Source organism: Mastigoproctus giganteus, chromosome 7 (genome assembly GCF_048544385.1).
Source record: "Mastigoproctus giganteus isolate SK-2022 chromosome 7, ASM4854438v1, whole genome shotgun sequence".
Classification (NCBI taxonomy): Eukaryota; Metazoa; Arthropoda; class Arachnida; order Uropygi; family Thelyphonidae; genus Mastigoproctus; species Mastigoproctus giganteus.
The window spans coordinates 108,544,335-108,568,162 of record NC_143581.1 but is presented as its reverse complement, the minus strand read 5'-3'; the positions used below and the strand labels follow the sequence as shown (position 1 = coordinate 108,568,162).

General features: G+C 36.6%; 1 protein-coding gene across 1 annotated transcript in view; it reads left to right on the top strand.

Annotated features, from left to right (window-relative positions):
• Positions 1 to 23,828, top strand: part of LOC150083140 (ATP-binding cassette sub-family C member 12-like) — a 66,914-nt gene that overhangs the window by 18,139 nt on the left and 24,947 nt on the right. Inside the window, exons 2-3 of the mRNA XM_090378405.1 lie at positions 1,751 to 1,826; positions 21,323 to 21,481. Coding sequence (XP_090234531.1) covers positions 1,801 to 1,826; positions 21,323 to 21,481 — 185 coding nt within the window. The 5' untranslated portion in view covers positions 1,751 to 1,800. The remainder of the gene's footprint in view (positions 1 to 1,750; positions 1,827 to 21,322; positions 21,482 to 23,828) is intronic.

The window sequence follows — 23,828 nt, the reverse complement described above, 5'->3', positions numbered from 1 at the left end:
TATAGGGAATATGGTGGATGTGCAGAAAATAAATGTCCTTGGAATTCTTTTATTTATTTACTTTTCACTTCTGTTAATTAAAAAAACAAATTGAATGCACCTAAATATAATGTGCTGTCTACATTACCAAACACTCTTGTTGGAGGATAGATAAATGAGGTTAGTAGGGTTTTTTGCTGATGCTCTATAAGTTTGCTTCATTACATCCACTACTAATATTATTAATATGCCAGTGCAATTTCGGTATAATAATTAAGATGTTACTATGCTATAAAACAACATCAATCAACTTGCCTTGCTATTAATACTGAAGCACTGGATTCCTTTCTGATATTAGGTGGGTGTTATGATTCTCTATATACAGTAGACTTTCGAAATAGCGGCACTTTCAGGGATTCAAGGTGCCATTATTTTGATTTTTCTGTTATCTAGAAAGTTTTATTTTTAATATATTTAATGCAGAAATAATGAGGCCAAATAAGAAATAGAGATTAAGAATGCAGTTTTATTAACTGCACATAAAAAAACATAAACATGTTGACGATCCAATGTTATATTCTGCCATTAATACACTTATGCTTATGCCCCGTTCTGTTTTCTTTATTATATCAAGTTTATTTTGTGTGGGTAGCACAGTGGTATCATCACTGTCCTCCCCACACTGGGTGGAAAAGTGAATCCCGTCGATGACGCGAAAAGCTTTTATAGGCTTATTTCACTCTGTGGCTGAGTTAGTGGTTCTCAGGCATAAATAGTGAGGGGGAGTTCCCCCCCAGAAGTTAGGGTTTTTCATCCAGCAACTACAGCAAAGAACACATGCAATTTATAGACTCATTACACACATGGGTATATGAATTAACTTTCCGGATAACCCTAATGTAATAGTTTGGATTATATCAAGTGTGTCACTAAGCTTTAATGTTGTTCTTCTTTTCTTCTCTGTATGAGGTTTAGTAACTTGAGAAGCCATAGCGAGGGGTTTTTAATTTAAAAAAAAAAAAATGTAAAACAGTTGTATAATCCGTGATATCAGTAGAGAATTTACTTTAATAAACAAACAAATACAATAATCACTTGACTTGCCATTTTCTTTTTTATGGCACTGCAAAGACATCTGCACTGTATGTATCCATCCGATTTCATGTGCCATTATTTCGAATGTGCTGTTATTTGGGGTGCCATTATTTTGACAGTCTACTTTACTATTGTTGGTCCTTTACAGAGGAACAAAGACCAAATCATCTGCTAAACTAATAAAGAAGTTGTGAGTAGGAGATGATTTAATATTTATTTCAATTTAAACAACTTAACTAGTCATAAATGTGTAAAGAGTTGCATATCACCTTACAAAAAATAATGCCAGCAATTCAGAATGCAGCATAATTGAAAAATATCCTCAAGTACATACAAGCATTTGCTGTAAACAGTCATATCCTGAAATATATATGGCTATATACAGAAAATGTTTTCATTCTGCATATTCTGTGGATTATCTTAAGGTTATTTTGTCTTATGTATTTTTCTTGTATTTACACTAACTTTTATGCTTCTTATGTAATGCATATGAAATGTTCCAGTGAAAGCTAACAAAGTATTTCTGATCCCTACATACTGTTTTCAGTTGTCAGTCCTTTATAAATATCATTTGAATTTTGAAACCTTATTCTTAATTAATCAAAAATTTTATTAATGATGATTAAAAATTAATTTGCAGCTCAATAATTAGGTTTATATTATAATTTATGAATAGGTATTAAATAAAAGTGCTGTGCTGCAGAAGATATTATTGAAGGAGCCAAGATGGGGATAAAAAGTAAATCAGAAAAGTATGTAAAACACTCAAAACTTTGTTTCATTAGTTAAAAATTAATGCCTTTGACATTTGAATAACAAGACTATTATTTCTGAATAACATTATTAGAACAATAAGAAACCAACAATATATACAACTTTACAAAAATCAACATATAATAAACTCAGTGTAGTGTAGTGTAGTGTAGTATATAACTTTTCTGATTTGGGATAACTGTTAGGTTTCTCTCCCTCTCTTTTAAAAAATACGTTTCTGTTTTAGCTTTTAAGACAGATATACACTCTCTTTTGTCAGTTTCATCTTTATTGCCCTCCTTGCACTGTACTTCCTTTGTTTTCTATATATTTGACTCCTAAATTTCCTATGCATTTTTAAATATTCTGTGATTTTCCGCCCTTAATGCAGTTCGGGCACTTAAATGTTATCCTAATGACAAAACATATGCCGACCTTCACTTATGAAGGTCGGCATACGTTATTCACTCTATGACAAAACATATGCCGACCGGGCTAGCCAGGTGGGTAAAGTGCCTGCCTGGCAACCCAAAGGTCGCGGGTTCGAATCCCACCTCGGGCTTGGATCACAGTATAATGCAAAAACTTTGAACTTTGGGATGTGCATTATGGTCACAGAAGCCGATGCGTCAACAATTAACAAAAAAAAAAACATATTTTGACAGCCCTCTATGAATATTGTATACTGTGCCAGAAGTTCCCTGAAATCATCAGACATACCAATATAACTGTCATGTATATACTAGTACAGTAATACATTACAAGCTGGTAGGTTGGATTGAACTTAAACTTTGTGTAAAATGGTGATTGGATGTCACATCAGTCATCTTCCTGTGTACCCATCTGTAAATTTAATTCCCAAATCCACTGTTTCAGATATTATTCAAAAATGAGAGATTATAGGGGATACCTCAGCTAAGAAAAATAAAACGAATACTCTTTATTGTTGAACAAGAAGTGGCTTTATACAAAATCACATTCCTGCCCAAAAGTTCAGGATTAATGTAAGATACTAGCAATTCTCGCATGTAATGTTGTTGTTGTTGTTATTTGGTTTTTAGGAGCATTAGCAACTAAGGCCATATTGCTCCGGGGATATACGGTGGTCATTCCCTGACCTTTCTGCATCCTCTGTATTTGGTGGTCATGGGCTCGAACCTCGGTCTAATCAAGAAATGTGTGCTACGCACTGCTGCTCCTGCCTACCTGGCTACGGTGGTGCCTCGCATGTAATGCACAGGTTTCTAACAAAAGCACATTTCATAAAGAGAGTAAGTTATGGAAAGCATTTATAATTGCTTTTAGTGGTTTACTGTGATGTGTAAATATATATATGGCATGAGTAAATAAATAAACAGTTATAAAGTATTAATTACATAATCACATTAATGGAAATACAGTAGTCTTTAAATAGCATAAGGATTGGACAGATTGTTGAATTACAAAAATTTCATTTGTCTTTATCATCTGTAACAATCAAGAAGTTCTGTCACCTGTGATCTCCTGATATGGTATGGCTTGAGAAAAGTATAGAAAGTGAGAACTCTCATTCCATTTTAAGACAAAGATCATTCACAGTTCAAAAAGGTGCAAACTTTACATGATGCCACAAACCCAAAGATTAGAATGACATGTGGCAGATTGCTGTCAAAAAATGTTCCTTTCTGTTGTGGAATTGAGCTGCTTGAGCCTGTAAGCTGAATTTGTTGCAGAAGAGAGAAGATCACAGTCAGGTGCTTTGATTGGATTGGTTCAAGCAGATGCTTTGGCAGAAAATGATCTGCTAGTTAAGCCTGTTATTTCATGTGATCATTGTAGGTATTGATCTCAATCTTTGGTAGAGAATTCTATAAGACCATGGATCCTAGATATTTGACTCCAAATGATACCTACAAACATTTTGGCCTGTTCTCAGAGATTAAGAAGGGTAATCTTATTATGCATAGTACAGTTATTCTTTGCCCTGAAGGACATATAATTTGTAATACTGATGAATACTGACGAATACTTTAGGAGTCAGTATTCTTCTCCATTGATTATAGTTAGGGAAGCAGATGCACAGATTTCCATGCTATAAAGAATGGCAGCATAGTTATGCACCACCCTGGATCTGAGATCAAACAGTTGGCTCTTTGCCATCGGCCACTGCCTTCTGAAATTTTTCAACACCCTATCGAGGTGATCAAATTCAATTCTGTTAGAGTGCTTGCAACTGATGTCTGTACATCAGTGGGGACCCGTTTTCAAAGAGAAGAAAACAGTCTAGGTGGATTTGGCTTATTAAGAAGCCTGCAGCAGTTTGAAGTATTCTTTGAGTTTGGCAAGCTAATGGTTGATGACTATCTGCTTCTGGCTCAATTCAAATAAGAACCTTTAAATCATAAGCATAGACAATAATGTCAGGCTTGTATATAATGAAGGATACCATGATATGCAAAATGCCAGAGAACTCTCCACCCTGGGGAATACCTTCAGCGGTGATATGTGAAAGGGAATATAAACTTGTGTTTTGAAGAATTGTTCTCTCTATTAATAGGCCATTAAGAAATTAGGGAAAGTTACCATTGAGAAGTATTTATTCAGTGGATATACTAGTGATGGGATGTGAATGGTATCAAAGGTACTTGAAGGTCTAGATACATAACTACTATCTCTGCTTTGTGCTCAAAGCCAGAAAAGGTTTTATTTTTCAAGGTCATTTAAAACATTTGAAGTATAATTTGATCTTGGAATTTTGAAAAACTGTACTTTTAAATTTAAAAAAAAATTACACACCACTCTTAAAGACATGAACATATCTGTGCCAAGTTAGTTTCAACTTTGGACAGCCGTGGGATCATTACTTATTTAAACTAAAATAGATTGCATCTAAGGTGAAAAAGGCTGAAACAGTAACTGTAACTTAGTCATTAGAAATTACTGGATTCTTTTTTTGAAGCCATTTTTCATAGCAACACAAATAGCAATCGGCTTTCTGAACAATTTGAAATCAGTGCTATAGAATGGTAAATTCTTGGTTATTTGTGATTTTTCAGAAAACTGTTCATTGATGTTACAAGATGAAGCTCAAAGATACTGCCAGACAAATCTATGGGCGATCATTCTTACTTTTGTAGTCTGTTACATGGAGCCATAATTATTAGAACTTCCTTGGACTCAGGGGAAGTCCCCATGGACTGGAGGTGTGCAAATTGTATCCCCAATTCACAAAGGTGGTTCAAAAGGTGAGGATGTTTTCACAAAGCCAAGGATGTTTTCACATAAAATAAAACATCTTTCATGTATACAGAGTACACAGCTGTTTTTTTTTTTTTTTTTGTTTCCCAACCTTAAATCCTCCTTTTTAGGTCAGAGATTTACATTGTTTGAGGACTTTATTTAGAACGCAACACAGGAACTGTTAGCAATTCCAAAAGAAACCTATTAGACTACTTTGAAGAATTATTTAAATAGTAAGCTTATTTTGCAAATATTAGTTTTGTCTCCGACCTTTTTGATCACATATCATATTCTGTTTTGATGATTGGAAATGGTGGCTAGGTTATATTGCATGAAAATTTGAACTTGGTCACCTCTTTGCATTAAATTGTGTCATCTCCATTATTCACATTGTTCATAACAAGCCAGACCTCCTAATGTTACATCCACCAGACCTGCTGCCATTTCTGGGGTATGTATTTAAATTTGCATCTCATGTATTGGGCTCTGTGGAATATATATGTATATTTATGATTTTCAAGGTAATTTCAAATAATGCATTCATTAAATATAAAAATTGCCTTGATCTTCTGTTGTGTGTTGCCATCTCTTATTTGTTTTTCCAACTAATAGTAGACAGTTTTAATGGCAATACAAAAACAGCTCTGAATATCAGAAACTATTATTGTGAAGCAGACCACACCTGTCAGCCATTATTTTTCGATATGGGTGTGACTCAGCACCAGTTGTGCCACTGTTTATTACAATCACAATCATGCAGAACATAACTAGTGCCCAAAGGTTTTTTATTTTTTAAATTTTTTTCTGAAAAATATGTATATATTTTTTAAAATTTTGTTTGCAATGTACCACTATTCTTTTTTTAATGGATTGCAGTACTTATTGTAATTTTTTAAAACTTTTAATAAGAGAATTTAAAAAATGCCGTGTGTTACACATTTCATTTAAAAAAAAATAAAAAAATTAATACTGCTGAAAATGAAAATTACTGTCATAAAATATAAACACAACTTCCATTTTCTGTTAAGGAAACCACTAAGAGCTGGAAATTTAAACGTTATATTTGCACATATATTAATGTGTTTTGTCAAACATATAATGGAATATATAATAATAATAATTGAAGTAAAAAACAATTTTACATCAATAATAACAATATTTGATAACACTAATATAATAATAATAACAATAACAAAAAATTGCATTTTATAGAAGTGACACATTTTGTAAAACAAATAGGAACTACTTTCTGTAGAAGATGCCTTTCCCACATGTCAGCTTGACACACCATTTTCAGGTTACACGTATGAACAGTTTAGATGCTGAAAGCAAGTTGAACAAAAGGCAAAAACAGTATGCAATCATGTGGAACTTTATGTTCTTTGCATTTAAAATTCCAGGTAAATAATTTTTTGCGTACAGAATATTTAAAACAGAAGTTTGACTATATTTAGAAAGGGAAAAAAATTTGGATTTTTAATCATTAATTAACCATTAATGTGAACAGATATTTTCGGATGTATCTCTCAGGTCCTGCATAACTGGTGTTAGATTAAAAAAATTAAAAAAGCCATTATCCTCTGCAGTTCAGTGCCCACTTTAATGAATTAAGTGATAAATAAATAGATATAGATGATATTATTGCATCAAAAGAAATAAGTATTTTTAAAACCATTTTCCAATTTTTAAAAAAATTATAAATTTATTTTAAAATTCTGCTCTGACCTACAAAGCTTAATTTCTACAAAACTTAAAAATTCCACAAAGAAACATGCAGAGCCTGCTGCCATTGCAAACCCACTACCCATAGCCATGAGTATTCTGAAAGCTGATTGTTGCAAGTCGATGCATTACAGGAATTCATTGCCACAAGCTCACACATGTTCCAAGATGTCGTATGAAAGGATTAATTAGAAACTGAAATATGTAGAATTGAAACTTTTTGAAATTTTGAAATTTTATGATCTGAATTGCAGAGGATCTAGATTTTAAAGTCATGTAATTTTTTCCCTGTTTGACCCAGGGTTTATAATTTGGCCTATATACTTACATTTCAATGACTAACAATCTTACCAAGTTTCAAGGTCAGGGAGTCAGGTTATGAGCATTATTGAATGGAATGACTCTGCTTTTTTTTTTCTTCTTCTTTAGGCAATATGAAAACTGTTATTAGACAGCATGCATATTTGTGAGAATTAGTACATGCATATATGATTTTGTTTATAAAGCAAAAAACTGCAACTGTTAGGGAGTCTGAGAAAAGATAATATTAATTTTCAGCATGTGATTACAAATGGTTCAAATGAACCACCTGAAAATATGAATTTATTGAAAGATTTATTATTAGTGTTTGTAAGGCCAAATGATGCAAGTAAGCAGACTTTTTCTGGATCAGCCAAAAAAAATATCAAAACAGAACAGAATATTCATACTTTTCCCATTTCCACAAGAATGCCATCAAATTCTTCTTTGAACTTAGCCAAACTCACTACCTCTACTACATTGGGAGAGCAACCGGTGAAATACCACCACTTTGCTTATTGGAGGCTTGAAGTGGTGAAACCCATGTTTAGTCTCTAGAGCAAAGTTTCCGGCATCCCCCCCCATACTTCTCCTTCAACCCATGCACGGTACTAAGTACTATAGGTTTTGATACCTTTCGTGTTTGGGGTTTTCATAAAAAAAAAAAAAAAAAAAAAAAACTTATTCAACTGTTCAACAATCTGCTGCCCATAGTGAATTTCACAGGGTCTACATCCTGTTATTTCTTGAGAATTTATATTTGTGCCTCCTGGCTCTTGTCTCACCTGCGAGGGTGAACAGACCTTCCTTGTTCATTTTATGTGACCTTCAGTGCTTTATGCACTTCTCAGATATCTAATACCTTAGATATTAGCTATCTGAGAAGATATTTATAAAATGTACATAAAAAAATGTTAAATAAAACATTTTTTATGTACATTTTATATCATTTTCTGGAGGTCTCCAGACCTGAATACAATATTCCAAATGTCATCTAACATCTTGTATCATATTGTATAGAGGGATGATATCTTTCTCTTTACCAAAGGTCCTAGTCATGCACAGGATATCATGATTATACTGTATAGAAACTTTTATGTCTGGTTGAATCATAACACCCTAGTCTTTTTCATTTTTAACCACTTTTAGCTTCTTTCAACATAGATTATATGTGACTCCTGGATTTCTGTTTCCTAAGTATAATGCTTCTAAACTTCTAAATGCTTCTGTTTAGTAGCATTACACTTTAATTGCCATTTTTCAGACTGATGAAATATGCAAATATGATAAAAATAATCAGTTTGATATATGCAAACTGATTTGAGTCTTTTTGAAGCATCGTAGCTTGGCTTGAATTGTTAACCACTTTCAGATCGTCAGCAAACTTTGACAGCTTCCCTTGGATATCCTTATCAAAATTAAAAAGAGAGAGCCAACACTTGAGCCCTAAAGGAATGAATCCCTTGTTACACTTGGTCCACTCTGAAGACTGACCAGTTATAATACTCTGCTTTGCCCTATCTTTTAGCCAGCCTGCAATCCAGCATAGATTCTCCCAGAAATCTTAATTTCTTCTAGTTTATATAGCAGCCTTCCATGAGATATGGTATCAGAAGCTTTACTAATATTTAGGTTATATACTGTCAAAATTGAAACTGCATCCAGCTGTTTAATGACTGCATACTAATTTACTAGATTGGTCAAGCATTGTCTCCCCTTAAATATAACTCTCCCCTTGAATAGAATCCAAGCTGGGATAATTTCAAGATGCCATTCTTGTAGAGATGGTCCTGAATTGCAGCTTTAACTGAATACTCCATTATCTTTCCCAGAAGTCATAATGGCTGGCCAGTAGATAAGGATTGGACTAAAATAGCCACAGAAGTCTTGTAAATACTGGTATGGGTAACTGACACATTTTGCATAATATTTTTCATTCAGGAATGAAGGTAGTTTTTACTTTATGAAAAGATTTTTTTTTGGATGATGTTTGAATAAGTTCTGCAAATATGAAAGGATGTAAGATTTATAGCAATATTTTTAATTTCTGAAGCTAAAAGAATCTGTTATATTTTGTTATGTGAGAAATTGATTAACCCCAGTTGATATTTCCTATATCCATGCTTCCAAATGTTTTATGATATTCCTTGCTTCCAAATTTTTTTTATTTATTATTATTTTTTATGAAAACCCCAAACACGATGCATAGTACTATAGGTATTATAACCTATAGTACTATGCATGGGTTGTAGTTTGAGAAACGTTGACATTACACTTGAACTTCTGTAGACTGTAAATTTCAGGAAATACATATGAAGGAAGGTTGTTCCAGAAAACGGCAGCTGAATGAATAAACGAGGAGATGAAAAGTTAGTTCTGTGAGTTTGAAGTTGAACAGTAAATGAATGTTGGCTGGTGACAGCATGTGTTTGGACTGTTTTGAAAGAGATAGTGGGAATTATAGAAGCCAATTCAGAAGGACAGTGCCCAGTCATTAATTAACCTAACTGCCCTCTTCTGAATGGAATCTAGATGCCTGAGAGTGGTTTTGGGGGCATTGCCCCAGATGTGGGAACAATATTCTATGGTAGGGCGGATTTGCGATTTGTACAGAGTGAACAACTGTTAGGAAGAAAAGTAACATCGAGAGCAAAAGAGAAAACCAAGTCTAAAAAGACACAGAGGAAGCAATATTTGTAATGTGCTTGTGCCAAGAGAGATTAGAAATCAGGGTAATCCCCAAAAGAGATATATCATCTTGCCTAGAAATCAGAGTGTCACCAAAGAAAAGCATAGAAGCAGAAGAATCCTTTTTTGCAAGATATAAGGACTGAGTTTTAGAAGGATTGAAATCAGACAGGACTGAGTTTTAAAAGGATTGAAATCAGCTAAGATGACTTTGCCCCACTGGAGAATTACCTGGAAATCGGCATTTAAACAATTGGTAGCGGATATTTTGAGAAGTTGAAGCTGATTGATCAGGGCGAGGTTTCTCAAACTGGAAAGTGGAATGCAAAGTGCTATCATCAGCAAAACTATGAATAGGATTTCCGGTCAATGGAAGGAGGTCATTAATATACAAGAGGAAAAGAACTGAACCTTGGGGAACACCGGCATTAGTGGAGAAGTTAGAAGACATCGACCATCACCCTGAGTGAGCAGTCAGAGGGAAAACTGGATAACCAATTACAAAAAACAGTTGGCAAACCATAAGATGGTAGCTTGTTTAGAAGACTTTTATGCCAAACACGATCGAAAGCCTTTGAGATGTCAAGAGCAACTGCTTATTTTTTAACCAAACTTTTCCATTGAATTTGTCACCAGTGGATTGACACTGGCAGAATCCATACTGGCGATTGTTAATCAGACAGAAGATTTCTAGATAGTGTGAGTTGGTGGTTAATTGATTTCTCCATTACTTTAGATAGAGTAGAAGTAATTGAATGGGAGAGATTGTCATCCTTTTTAGGAACTGGCTGGATGTGAGCAAATTTCCAAGCAGAAGGAAAAACACCTTTGGAATAAGAAAGTGAAAAAAGATGGCAAAGAACAGGAGTAAGTTCAGGAGTGCAGGTTTTGAGAACATATGGAGAAATACCATCAGGATCTGGAGCTTTCTTAGCATCAAGATTGTTCAAAATCCTCCTGACAACCTTTTGACTGAAGACCACAAGGGGGCATTGCATGGAGCTTGCTGGGAATGGTGTGAGGAGTTTTACCGAGATAATTGATACATGAGTTGGAAGAAAAAATGGAGTGTTAGCAGGTGAGCTTTATCTTTGGCTAAAATGACAATAGAACCATCTGGTTTTGACAGAGGTAGGAGCAGAGACGGGCAAAAGCTGCAGCTGATAGCTTTGGCAAGAGACTGGAATGTTCGGCTACCATTAGAGCAAGAAGCAAGTTTTTTACTCTTAGCCTGTTCAAAATCTAGTTTGGACTAATTAATAACTGCTTTACAATTGTTGCGAGCTCTGGTGTAGACAAAAAATGAAACTGAAGAATTGGAAACAAGCCAATTATGATATGCAGTATTTTTCTCTTGAATGGCCTTAGCACATTTATTTAAAAACCAAGGTTTACATAAAGGATGAGATTTTTAGGTAGAGTGTGGAATAAAGGATTCCATTTCTATAAGAATAATTTCACTGACACGATCTGAGAAAATGTTGACATCAGAAGTTTTGAAACAGTAATCCGACCAAGGAAAAGAAGAAAAGAAATCTGGCAGGTCATCCCATTTTGCATTCTTCTAATGCCAAACAACACGAGGTTGGGAATAGCTGTGAAATAGCTGGGACGGATTTGTCACCCTTTTTTAGGAACTGGTTGGATATGAGCAAATTTCCAAGCAGAAGGAAAAACACCTTTGAAAGAAGAAAGTGGAAAAAGGTGGCAAAGAACAGCAGTAAGTTCAAGAGCACAGGTTTTGAGAACAAGTGGAGAAATACCATCAGGACCTGGAGCTTTCTTAGCATCCAGATATGTCAAAATCCTTTTGACCGAAGACCACAGGAGGCATGGAATGGAGCATGGTGGGAGGTGTTTTACCAAGATCATTAATACATGAGTTGGAAGAAAAATGGGATGCTAGCAGGTCAGCTTTAGCTTTGGCAAGAGACCACAATGCTTGGCTACCATTAGGGCCAGAAGCAAGTTTTCTACTCTTAGCCTGTTCAAACGCTGGTTTGGACTGAGTAATAACTGATTTACAATTGTTGCGATCTCTGGTGTAGGCAGAAAATGAAACAAGCCAATTGCGATATGTAATGTTCTTCTCTTGAACAGCCTTAGCACATTTATTGGAAAACCAAGGTTTAGATAAAGGGTGACATTTTAAAGTGGAGTGTGGGATAAAGGATTTCATTCGTGCAAGAATAATTTCACTGACACGATCTGAGAAAATGTTGACATCAGAAGTTTTGAAACAGTAATCCGACCAAGGAAAAGAAATCTGGCAGGTCATCCCATTTGGCATTCTTCTAATGCCAAATAACATGAGGTTGGGAATAGCTGTGAAATAAAGGCTCCATTGGAGAAGAGACAATCACCAAGTTGTGATCTGAGGTGCCTGGAGGACCACTCACTTCAACCGTGTATTTAGAAGGGTCGTTTGTGAGAAAAAGATCAAGCGTGTTGGTTGTATGGTTAGGATTGTCTGGTACTGTTGTAGGTAAATGAACGATCTGGGTGAGGTCATTAGTAATTGCAAAAGCCTCAGCATCTCGACCAGCTGGGTCTGTGTGACTAGAAAACAGAAGCCAGCTGGAGTTGTCAACATTAAAATCACCAAGGAAAATTACTTCACTGTTAGGAAAACTGGACTGGAGAAAGTCAAGTTGCAAAGAGAGGAAGTCAGAGTTCCAAGTGATTAGGGAGTTGGGAGAATGCTAGAGACAACAATTGAATTTGACAGAATGAGGTAGAGAGGTTTTAAGCTAGAGAAGATCGAAAAGAGGAGATTCCAAATTACCAAGTCTCTGACAGGGAATATCGGAATGGACATATGCACAAGTACCACCTTTTAGGTAAAAGGAATCATACAGCGAACAATTTGGGCAACTGAGATGAGCAGTTGTTGAATCAACTGATAACTGAGATTCTGTCAGGAAAAATATGTGGGGTTTGGCAGACGGTAAGTGGAAATGGACATCACTGAAATTAGAACTGAGACCACGTATATTTGTGAAATGAACTGGTAAGTGTTTGAGGTTTAGATCTTTTTGCAGATAAGTTTGCTCTATTAGTTTAACAATTCATGGTGTATTTAATAGTAAGAAAAAGTGTAGAGGGGGCATGCTGTATGAAGTAATGAAATTTTTGGATATGGCATACACATGATAAGAATATACCCAGATCCTTAACATAATGTGTCCTCGACAATGTCCCCCACATACACACTACTCTGACTCCCTCCAGTCACCATCCGTCAGAGTAGAGGCAGCAAGGTGATCCTGAAGCCTCCCAGAGAGTTACCAATAGGTTTGGTCTGGTGTATAACTCGGCTGACCTTCGAACACCATTTTAGAGCTGTACCCTCGAAATATAAGGAAGTTTGGATCTCACCATGGTGTTCATCATAACTTTAAAAGACATCAATCATACTGCATGATGGAAGAGATGGGGGAGGGTTGACCCGAAATTTGCTCTGGAGACTAAACATGGGTTCCACAACTTCAAGCCTCCAGTAAGCAAAGTGGTAGTATTGCACATGTTGATGAGAGTCATCTACCACCTAGTATTGCCTGGTAACACAGTGGGGCAGTATTCCGCTGTGTGGTGTGGGTGCCATACCTGAACCCCTGCTTATGTTGGTTCACACCTGGGTGGTCATGTACAGTGTGCTTGTGCATGGGGGGTTATACCCAGGATTACTAAAGTCCCACCATCGTGAAGGGGCAAGCAGAGGATTTGGCTGTCACAGACCATCCGGACTTCACCGAAATTAGGTCCACTTGACTCGAGTGTAAACTGAATATCAGATCCATCAGTGTTTAAGACTCCCAGATAGCAAGTACAGCTTGCCTGGCATGTTAGCCTTAGCATTAGTTGAGGCATATGATGCAAGAAAGCAAGCTTATACAGCATCAGCCAAAAAAAAAAAATTCCCATTCCACTCAACAGTATCTCATAGAATGTCTGCGGCAGCCTCAAGGACCAAATTATGATAGTCTTAAGACAGTTGGAAGCAAGGAAAGAACAACTTTGTAATATATCCCTGATTTTCATAAAATTTCTGATATACCCTTTTACAAGGGAAGTCATTATATAAACTGTAATCAGTTAGGATTGCAAGGAAGATCTTTAGGTTTATCAGAGACTGTCTGAATGACAGGAAACAGAGGATAGTTGTACATAACCATACTGAATAATGGCATAACATTAGCAAGTGAATTTCTCAGTGATTAGTACTAGGGCTCCCTCCTTGTATTTGATCTTCCTTAATGCCATTAATGAATACACAGGAAATCACTATATGTTTCTGATGACTAAGTTTGAGAGAGGGGCTAACTGCTAGATTCTGGTTATATTGCTTCTGAAAGACTTAGAACAATGACTTGATTCAGTTAAAAATATGTCTGAAAAATAGCAACTAAGGCATATTGCTGTGGAATGTCAAGTTGTGCACTTGAAGAATAAAAAGTAGAAATAGAAAGTGTGCTTTCAAATTTTAGCAACTATACACCTTTTTGGTGGAAGGGAATCATATTGCAGCATATAAATCCTGAAAGGAATCAGTAAAATAAATGTTGGAGGTATCTTATATCACTGGTAAGCAATGTACAAGGACACACAAATCAGTACTAATATTAGTGATATGGTGCAAGATCGCCTCAAGCCTTTGCTGCTCTGTCCAAAATAATAATAATAATGAAATAAACAAAATAAAAAAATAATAAACCATCTATGTGTTTCCCTCCTCATATAGATACCTATTTAATTGACCTCTGAATTTTCCTAAGTTGTCTGCTTATACAAGGAGGCAACTTGTTCCAGTAATTAACATATCACTAGTTAAAGGAAAACTTCCTACAATCCAGTCTAAACCTCTTCTCTTTTAATATTGAATTTATGGCTCCTAGTTCTGGAATTATAACACTGAAAAATGTTATAATGCTTGCTTTTATTCATTCTGTCTTCATCTCTCAGATCCTTAGATCTCAGTCAGGTTCCTCTATAAAGTGCTTAGTTATTGAGCTGTGTAGACCACATATTCAGTCTTTCCTCATATGCATACCTTTTTGCTAGTCTTGCTAAGCAGATTGCCCATCTTTAGTCTCTTTCAAGAAGCTGTGTCTTTTTATTTTTTTAGGTGTGTTAGTATTAGTAATGGCAAATGATGAAAAAATGCAAGCTTATATATCAGCAAAAAAAAAACAACAGGAAAAGTGAAAGATACTTTCCATATCACCCGTCCATCCTATCTAAAAGTATGTCTAGTTCTTCCTTTGAATTTATTCAAACCACCCTTTTCTTTTTGCAATCCCAGATAGAAGTTTATCCCAACAATCAACTACCCACTTTCTGAAGGCAAATTTTTGCACATCTATTATGTAGAAATCCTTCAATTTGAATTTATGCCTCCTTCACCATGGGTGTGGTCTGAGCAAGAGGAAGGATACCACCCTTTTGTTACACTCACTAATATTGTTGCTCTTCTCTGCACCAGTTCCAACAGATATACATCCTTTTAAAATGAGGCTTCCAAACCTGTATGCCTTATACAACAGGTAATTGTCTCTTTATCCCTTCTGAAAATATTCCTGTATGTCTTTGATTTCTATTGAGCTGTCCTGGCAGCCTGTCTGCACTGCTTAGAAACTGCACATTAAACCCAGGCCAGCATAAAAAAAAATGCTCACTGCTATCCCGAGTGTGTTACCACACAGTTGTTACATTAACCTGGGAATAACTGCTATCTATATTCAGTACTTTGCTGTTTTGTCAATGTTACATTTTAGTTGCCACTTCTCAGCCCATCTACCTGATTTTCTAGATCTTGTTGCAGTAGCATACCTTGATTACTGTTGTTAACTGCTCTGCCAAGTATGGTATCATATGGAGACTTAAACATTAAGCCTGATATATGATCATTAATAAATATAGAAAAAAAAAAAAAAAACCAATATGCCCAGCACTGAACCCTGAGAAACTTCATTATAACATATGTCCAAGAATATTGGTGCCTATTGATAACCACATTTTGTTCTCCCCCCGAACCATCCATTTATCCATAGTCGTAACTTGCCAGTTATGCTACTCCAGTTTGTACAGCAGTCTTATGTGCAAAAATATCAAGGAACCTCTCATAATTTGCCTTAGCTTGCCTATCCTTTGTGATTATAGACTAGTTTATATCTACTGGAAGCCTCTGTATCACTTGGTAATTTTTATGAATTCCATGCATTTTTCTTCTCTGCCATGAGTTCATCAGTTTATCTGACATCCATTTAGGTCTGTCTTGAATATTAGCTCTGAAGCAAAACCTTTCCATTTTGCCTCTGACTATAGTTATATCTTTAAGTAAATCCCATATCACTGTGATCACTACCACCTAGTGGGTCCTTTATCTGGAAGAGCTGCTGCTAATAATCAGATCAAGAGTATTGCTTTTTCATGTTGTCTTTCTAACAATAAATACACTAAAGATTTTTTCCCCTAACTCTGCATCAGGCAATGTGATGAGTACAAAACTTTGTAAAGGCCAGATTTATGTAGGTTAGTTAGTGTTTGTGTAGTATTAGTGTGGAGTTGTGTTGTTCATCTGGTCTCTTAGCCTAGGGGGCGTGTGTTTTCACACAAAAACCTCTAGTTTACTGTCCATTGCCATGAGGAGGTGGGACAGGCAGTAGGGAGTATGAAGCACTGGCAGGCAAACCCTGCAGTAGCCAAGAGACAGTGAGAGCCCAATTAAAAAAAAGTGAAAGTAAAAGATAGTAGTGGGGAGACAGGAAGTGGGAGTGGGTTAAAGTGGTAGAGTGAAAGAGGGAGGTAGTAGTGAAGGTGCCCACTTGGTTGAAAGGGGGGACAGAAGAGGGCTCGCAGAACCAGATGCCCATCCTATTCTGGGTGCTAGGCATTGACAGGAGTTCCCCTTCAGGTGAAGGGGAACTCCTGTCGATACAAGGTGAAGTTTCAAGTTTCTTGTTGTTTCAAGTTGAAGAGGAACTCCTGTCGATACCCACCAGGTGAGCGGGAACTCCTCCCTGGCCTGCAGTAATGCAGCCTGGCTGCATTACTGCAGGCCAGGGAGGAGTACATAGTGTATACTGTTATTTGTAATGTGGCTCCAGGGGATTCCCCTAACTCTGCGTCAGGCAATGTGATGAATACAAAACTCAGTAAAAGCCAGATTTATGTAGCTTAGTGAGTGTTTATGTGGGGTTGTGTTATTCATCCACCCTCCACAAAAACGTCTAGTTTACTCTCCAGTGCTATGAGGAGGGCGCTTCTGTAGCCAGGTGGGCAGAAGCAGCAGTGCATAGCACACGCTTCTTGATTAGACCAGGGTTCGAACCCGTGACCACCAAATACGAAGAATGCGGAAAGGTCAGGGAATAACCACCGCATATCCCCGGAGCAATATGGCCTTAGTTGCTAATGCTCCTAAAAAAAACTCAACAACAACAGCCATGAGGAGGCGGGCTGGGGAGTAGGGAGTAAGAAGCATTGGGTGAACCCTGTGGTAGCTAAGACTATAGACAGGGAGAACCCAGTTTAAAAAAAAAAAAAGTGAAAGTAGAAGACAGTAGTGGGGAGATAGGAAGTGGAGGTGGTTAAAGTGGTAGAGTGAAAGGGGGGGCAGTAGTGAAGACACCCACCTGGTTGAAAGGGAGGACAGAAGAGGGGGCCCCCCAGGACTGGATGCCCATTTTTCCCTGGGGGTAGGAATTGACAGGTGGCAGTGGGGCTCACCCACCAGGCAAGGGAGAGTGAGAGAACAACCACCCCAAGTGGTAGGAATGAAGGATCATAGGGAAAGGGATCCCTGTGTTGGTGCTCTATTCCACACTGGTTGCGGGGGGGGGGGGGGAACACCCCATGCGGGCCAGTGTCATTACCCTACACCATGCCAGGTAAGTAGCCATTGGTAGGGTGTTTGCTAGGATGGGCAGGGAGCCATAATGAGCCATCCGCTCATCATCATATCTGGGGGTGGGAGAGACAATTTAATTCACTGAAATCTTTATTATTTACAGTCTGCTTCCGTTCTATTTTATGCGATGTTTTTTTTTTTTTCTATTTTATGTGAGTGTTTTTTTCTATTTTATATGATTGTTTTTTCTTACATTTTTTCTGTTTTGTAGTTTTTTCTCATATTTTCTGTCACATTATATTCAGTTGATTCCGGTTATTTGGGACACATCATGACTAGTGCATTTTGACCCGATTAAGCGGCTGCCCCGATTATGCGAAGTTTCATAAATAGTTAAAAATACAGCTTTACGATTGATTTTCTGTACGATCAAATCACGTTACAATGGACTCACCATAGTAAAGTAACATTCACTATATGATATGTAGTAAGCGCTGGTCATTGTGATCACGTTTGCGAATTAAAGTTTAATTCTATTAAGCAGTGATCCTAATTAGCGAAAATAGGAGGAATATATCCACAGGTTATAAAAGTAAAGATATATTAAGTATAAATTTACACTTTATTACCTTATAATTTTAAAATTAAATGATATGTGAAAATCGGAAGAACATTTTCCACAGGTTAGCAAAATAAAAATAAATATACGCCTACGTGCCTAACTTAATTAATGCGTACTGTAATACTTAGTACATACTAACTAGTTGACATTTCTGTTCACTGACATTTGTGGGTGGGGGTTAAAATTTAAAACAGTAAAAAAAAAATAAGCCATCAATAACAAAGAACACGCACAAAAAAACAAATCGCTAGTAACACGATATGTGCAAGTGAGAACGGAGTAACAAGTTACGAAGCTTAAAAAATTAGGAATGAAGAGAAGATTCTGAAAATTAATTTTTTTATATGATTGAAGATTTCATGGAAGTGTAAACACATTTCACATAGTAATCCACATAATTCCGGCTGTTGGCATTATCGAAAATTCAATAAGATCGAGTTTACTATCCATTTATAATAGATTTCACTAACAGAAAAGCCCAATAAACAGGTGACTGCTAATTGTTTTATTGTTGTGACCTCCAGAAATCCAACTGAACCACATGGTATGGTCGGAGGCAATTGTAGGGTAATCTTGAGTGCTGCGGTCTCCTGCCCTCAATTAAATGGCATGTTGTCCCAATTCAGCGTAGTAAACCCTGGCTATTTTCTCGATTGGGTTCTGTTCTTTAAGATTTGTCCCAAATAAATGGCTGCCCCGATTGTTTGTTTGTTATTTGGTTTTTAGGAGCATTAGCAACTAAGGCCATATTGCTCCAGGGATATGCAGTGGTCATTCTCTGACCTTTCCGCATCCTCCGTATTTGGTGGTCACAGGCCCCAACCCTGGTGTAATCAAGAAGCGTGGGCTATGCACTGCTGCTCCTGCCCACCTGGCTACAGAGGCGCCCTGCCCCGACTAACCGGTGCCCCAAATAACTGGAATCCACTGTGTGTGTATATATATATATATATATATATAGTGTGTATGTTGGTGTTGTTAGTACATAGGTCAGATTCTGCTAGTATCTTAAGCTAAATAAATTATTTTTAACTTTGCATTCATGTAGCCAATTATATTCATTTCTTCACCCACTCCCATTTACCACTACACTCATTCACTTCCTCTTTCTCCCTTACTGTGTCACACTCTTTCACCAAAATTAATATTTATTCCATTTCAAGATAGTTTTTCACTTATCATTCAGTGCCCAACCCATTCACTCAATCTTCCCCACTCTTTCATTCTTTCTTCTTTTATTCTAATTGCATCCCCTTGCTACTAGCTTACTAATATTTTTCAGCTAATCTGCTTCCCTGACTGCCTGTACATCTACCTTCCCTGCATGTTTACTTATTAAGTTAGGAGCCCCCAGGTACTCTGCTCAGGCAGAGAATCCTGGGAGGGAGTCCTAGTCAATCCAGTTTGTCATATTTAGGCATCTGTCAGAGTGCTGATACAGCTACCCTGCAAGTTTAAATGTCGTCATCTGGGCATGCAGACATGGACATTTTTGACTATTGATTATTGCTCGGCTGCTGGGTGGGCTGAATTGCCTGTCTTTGGGTTTCTTTCGCATTTCAAATATCTTTTGTGTGAAGTTTGTGAAAGCTTTATAATTGTTCTCTTCTGTTATGAATAAGTGTTCTTGTTCCCTGAGGTGGGGGTCAATTTCTGCTATTAATTGGGTTCTAGGGATGTCATAAATTATACATTCATGAAGAATGTTTGCCCAGTCTTCACTCTCACCACAGGTGCAGTTTGGGTCATCAGTCAGTCCTAAGGAGGTTACTTTTGTCTTTAGGGAGCCATGACCTGTTAATATAAAGGTAGCGAAGAGTCCAGGGGCATACCGCTTTGGTGACTTCAGGCTAACCATTGCTACCTGTGGCAGAAACCTTTTGGTAACCAGACCTCTCGTTTCCTGCTCCTAATTTGTTTGCCATTGCTTGTGGAGTGTTTATGGTTATTCTTTTGCTTTCAGCCTTGATGTTGTTGGCTGTATTAAGGGCTATCCCCAGAAATTCTGTGGGTATGCCCTTTTTAAATCTGTAGTATTAGCCTCTTTTGGCTTCTTCCAAGTAAAGTGGGAAAGCACCAGCAGCATCTGCTGTGCCGGTGTGCTCACAGAGTAGCATGCTCTGGCTATAGTGAGAAGTATTGTCCTTTGTATTGTTTTAAGTTTATTCCTGTTTTTGACAATGGCCATATGGGTGAACCATGCACTGGCTCCATAGGTGATGACATGCAAGAACACTGTTCGGTACATGATTGTCAGGATCCTTCTTTTGAATTCCCCAGTCAGCCTGACTGATCCTGGCAATCATCCCTGCATAGTTTCTCACTGTTTTTTGCTAAGGTTGACTGCTCAGTAAAATTAGTCATTTTAAAATGTGAGTACATTAAAATATGCATAAAACAGCTTCTATTCAATGCATGGCAATTCATACTGACTGCAGATAAATAGTGATTCATGCATTATATGTCTAAATGAGTCACTGAACTTTGTTGCATTAAGTTATAACTTGCTAGTATGCCACAATTTCAAGATACAGATCACACCTTGTATGTGTGTGTGTGTGTGTAACTTATTTTTAATGTTCCTGCTTATAGCACACTCCCTTTATAATTCTCCTGTTTATAGTGCTTCACCACATAAAATTCTCTTTTCTTTTGGTCCTATGTCCATACAGCATATGAAGTGCCATGTATTTTTCAATATGTTCAACATTACCTTTTAAAATGCTTGTGTGAATTTTTTTTGCTTTGCGTATTAACCATTGCTTCATAAATAGTGCAAAAAAACAATATTTTGAAATTCTGCTTGTGCAGTAATGTTTCCCAACTATAAGTTATTCTTTGATGCGCTCTAGGGCTAAATCTTTCAAAAATGTGAGAATATTGTGTGTCAGTGAGAGAGAGAGAGAGAGAGAGAGAGAGAGAGAGAGAGAGAGAGAGAGAGAGAGAGAGAGAGAGAGAGAGAGAGAGAGAGAGATGTGAGTGATATGATTGTGTATATGTACATTCTTATGTGTGTATATGTACATTCTTATGTGTGTATATGTATATAAAGGATATTCAAAAGGAGGAATGCTAATTTGTATAAAACTTTTTAGTGCAGGAAATTTAATGCCAGTTGATGAAACTTCGTATTGTGCCTTTACCTTGTTTTCTTGGTTAACACCACTGGTTTGGAGAACATTTCGCAGAGGTCTGTTTTTATCAGACATGTATAGTACTTCTCCTCATGACAGTAGTGCCACAAATGGAAGCAGGTAAGCTTTGTTTAATGCGGCCATTGTTCTTTAACCTAATGACACTCATGCTGAAATTCATAGTTGTGCAAGAGTCATTTTGTGATCGTGGTGACAAAATATTGTAAATTTTTTTAATTAAAAAAACTGTTAAAAGATATTTGATATTATAGTTGGGTAAACAGAATGCAAAAAAAAAAAAAAAAAAAAAATTAAAAACAGTAAAAAATTAGTGGGGTAAAAATGATTCTGATGGTTGATGCCAACAGGTTAAGAAGCCATATATTTTTATTTTGTTATTTTTCTATTTAAGTAATTATTTGGGATTAGTAATCAAGCCAAAAAAAAAATAATATAATATATTGAATAAACTTCACTGAAATTTAAAATGTTGTGTGCTATATAAGAGAGTTTTTCCTCTTGAAATTTCTGAATTGTATATGGTCTCACCTTTGAAAATGTAGTTAAATATTTTTCAGGCTGTTATGTCTATTAAAAGGGGTTAATTAAATGATTTTATGATAACTGAGATTCGGTTAATGCAAATACATATGTGTGCTTTTGTTGCAGAGAGTGTGAGGTGATTGCGATGATTCATCAATTATAATAAGAGGTTATGAGAGCTTAAAGAACAGGGTTGATGCCCTCAAAGGGGGAAAAAAAAGAAAAGGGAAGTGGGATCTGGATTCACCAAGCACTGAGCTGCCCAGTGCAAAGCTGTGGATATCTTTGAACGTGTACAGAGGAGAACAAAAGGGAATGCTTACCAAGAAAGACTAGGTAACTAGGTACTTGCAAAGAGATCTGAGTTTAAGGCTTTGCATTGGTTGAGTAAAGTAAATGTTGATGGCATCCTTCCTCTTGTTTAGACAAAACACATTAAGGGGCATAACATTAGCATTAGTAGAGGCATATGATGCTGCATAAGCAAGCTTATGCAGCATCAGCCAAAAAAAAAAAAAACCACTCCCATTTCACCCCTCTGTTCATTCAAAATACCTGTCCAGCTGAGCCTTAAATTTATTTTGGCTATCAACTTGCACAACAAGGGATGGAAGTCTGTTCCACCAACCAACTGCCCGCTGGCTAAAGGCAAATTTCCGCACATCTATCCTACATCTGTCTTTCCTCAATTTGAATTTATGCCCTCTCAGGTGATTATTCTGAGCAAGAGGAAGAATCCCATCAGCATTGAGCATACTCAAACCATTCAAGGCTTATACACCTCTATCAGATAAACTCGCTGGTGCCTAGTCTCCAGACACTGTAATTTGCAAAACTTAAGCCTTTCTTCGTAAGAGCAACCCTTTGTTCCATTCACTAATCTTGTTGCCCTTTCCTGTACTCGTTCCAGCACTCTACATCCTTCTTGAAATCAGACCTCCAGACCTGTATACAGTACTCTAGGTGTGGCCTGACCATTTCCTTATACAAGGGAATAATCACCTCCTTATCCCTGCTAGAAAAATTCCTGTATATCATTGACAAGACACTATGAGCTACTCTTGCAGCCCATCTGCACTGCTCAGAAAACTTCATATCTACCTGCACAATTATCCCCAAGTCCTTTTCATTCTCTACCACTGTCAGTGTAGTACCACAGAGTTGATATGTTGCTCTGGGTTTACTGTTTTTCATATGTAGTACTTTACATTTGTCAATGTTAAACTTCATTTGCCACCTCTCAGCCCATTTGCTCAACCTTTCCAGATCCTGTTGCAGCAGCATAGCATCAGTAGTGTCCTTAACAACCCTGCCAACCTTTGTATCATCTGCAAACTTGGACATTAAGCTTGATATACCATCATCAATATCATTTATAAATACAGAAAACAATAATGGACCCAACACTGAACCCTGAGGGACTCCACTAATAACATTAGTCCGCGATGAGCAGTCTCCATTGATCACCATTCTCTGTCTTCTCCCCCTCAACCACCCCTTTAGCCACCCCTTCATCATTATTTTATTATTATTATTATTATTATAATTATATTATTTTATTGTATTTTATTATAAATTGTGTTTAATTATATATATCTATATATATATATATATATGAAATATGAAAAGGAAGAAGTGGAAAAAAAAAAAAAAAAAAAGGAAAAACAGTACGTGTACCTGAATGCGCAAAGCAGCAAAACAGGATACATGTATATAAATAAGTGTCACCAATGAAAGTAAAATAAAAATAAAAATAAATATAGATGGAGAAGTTATTAAACACAAAATGCCGAGCCTAGTTGAAGAAAAAAAGAGAAAAAGAATGTTAAGAACCTATATAAAATTAAGTAGAATTAAATCTGAATTAATGCCGAATTAACAGGCCAATCATATGTACAAAAGCTGAAAGAAAAAGAGGGGAGGG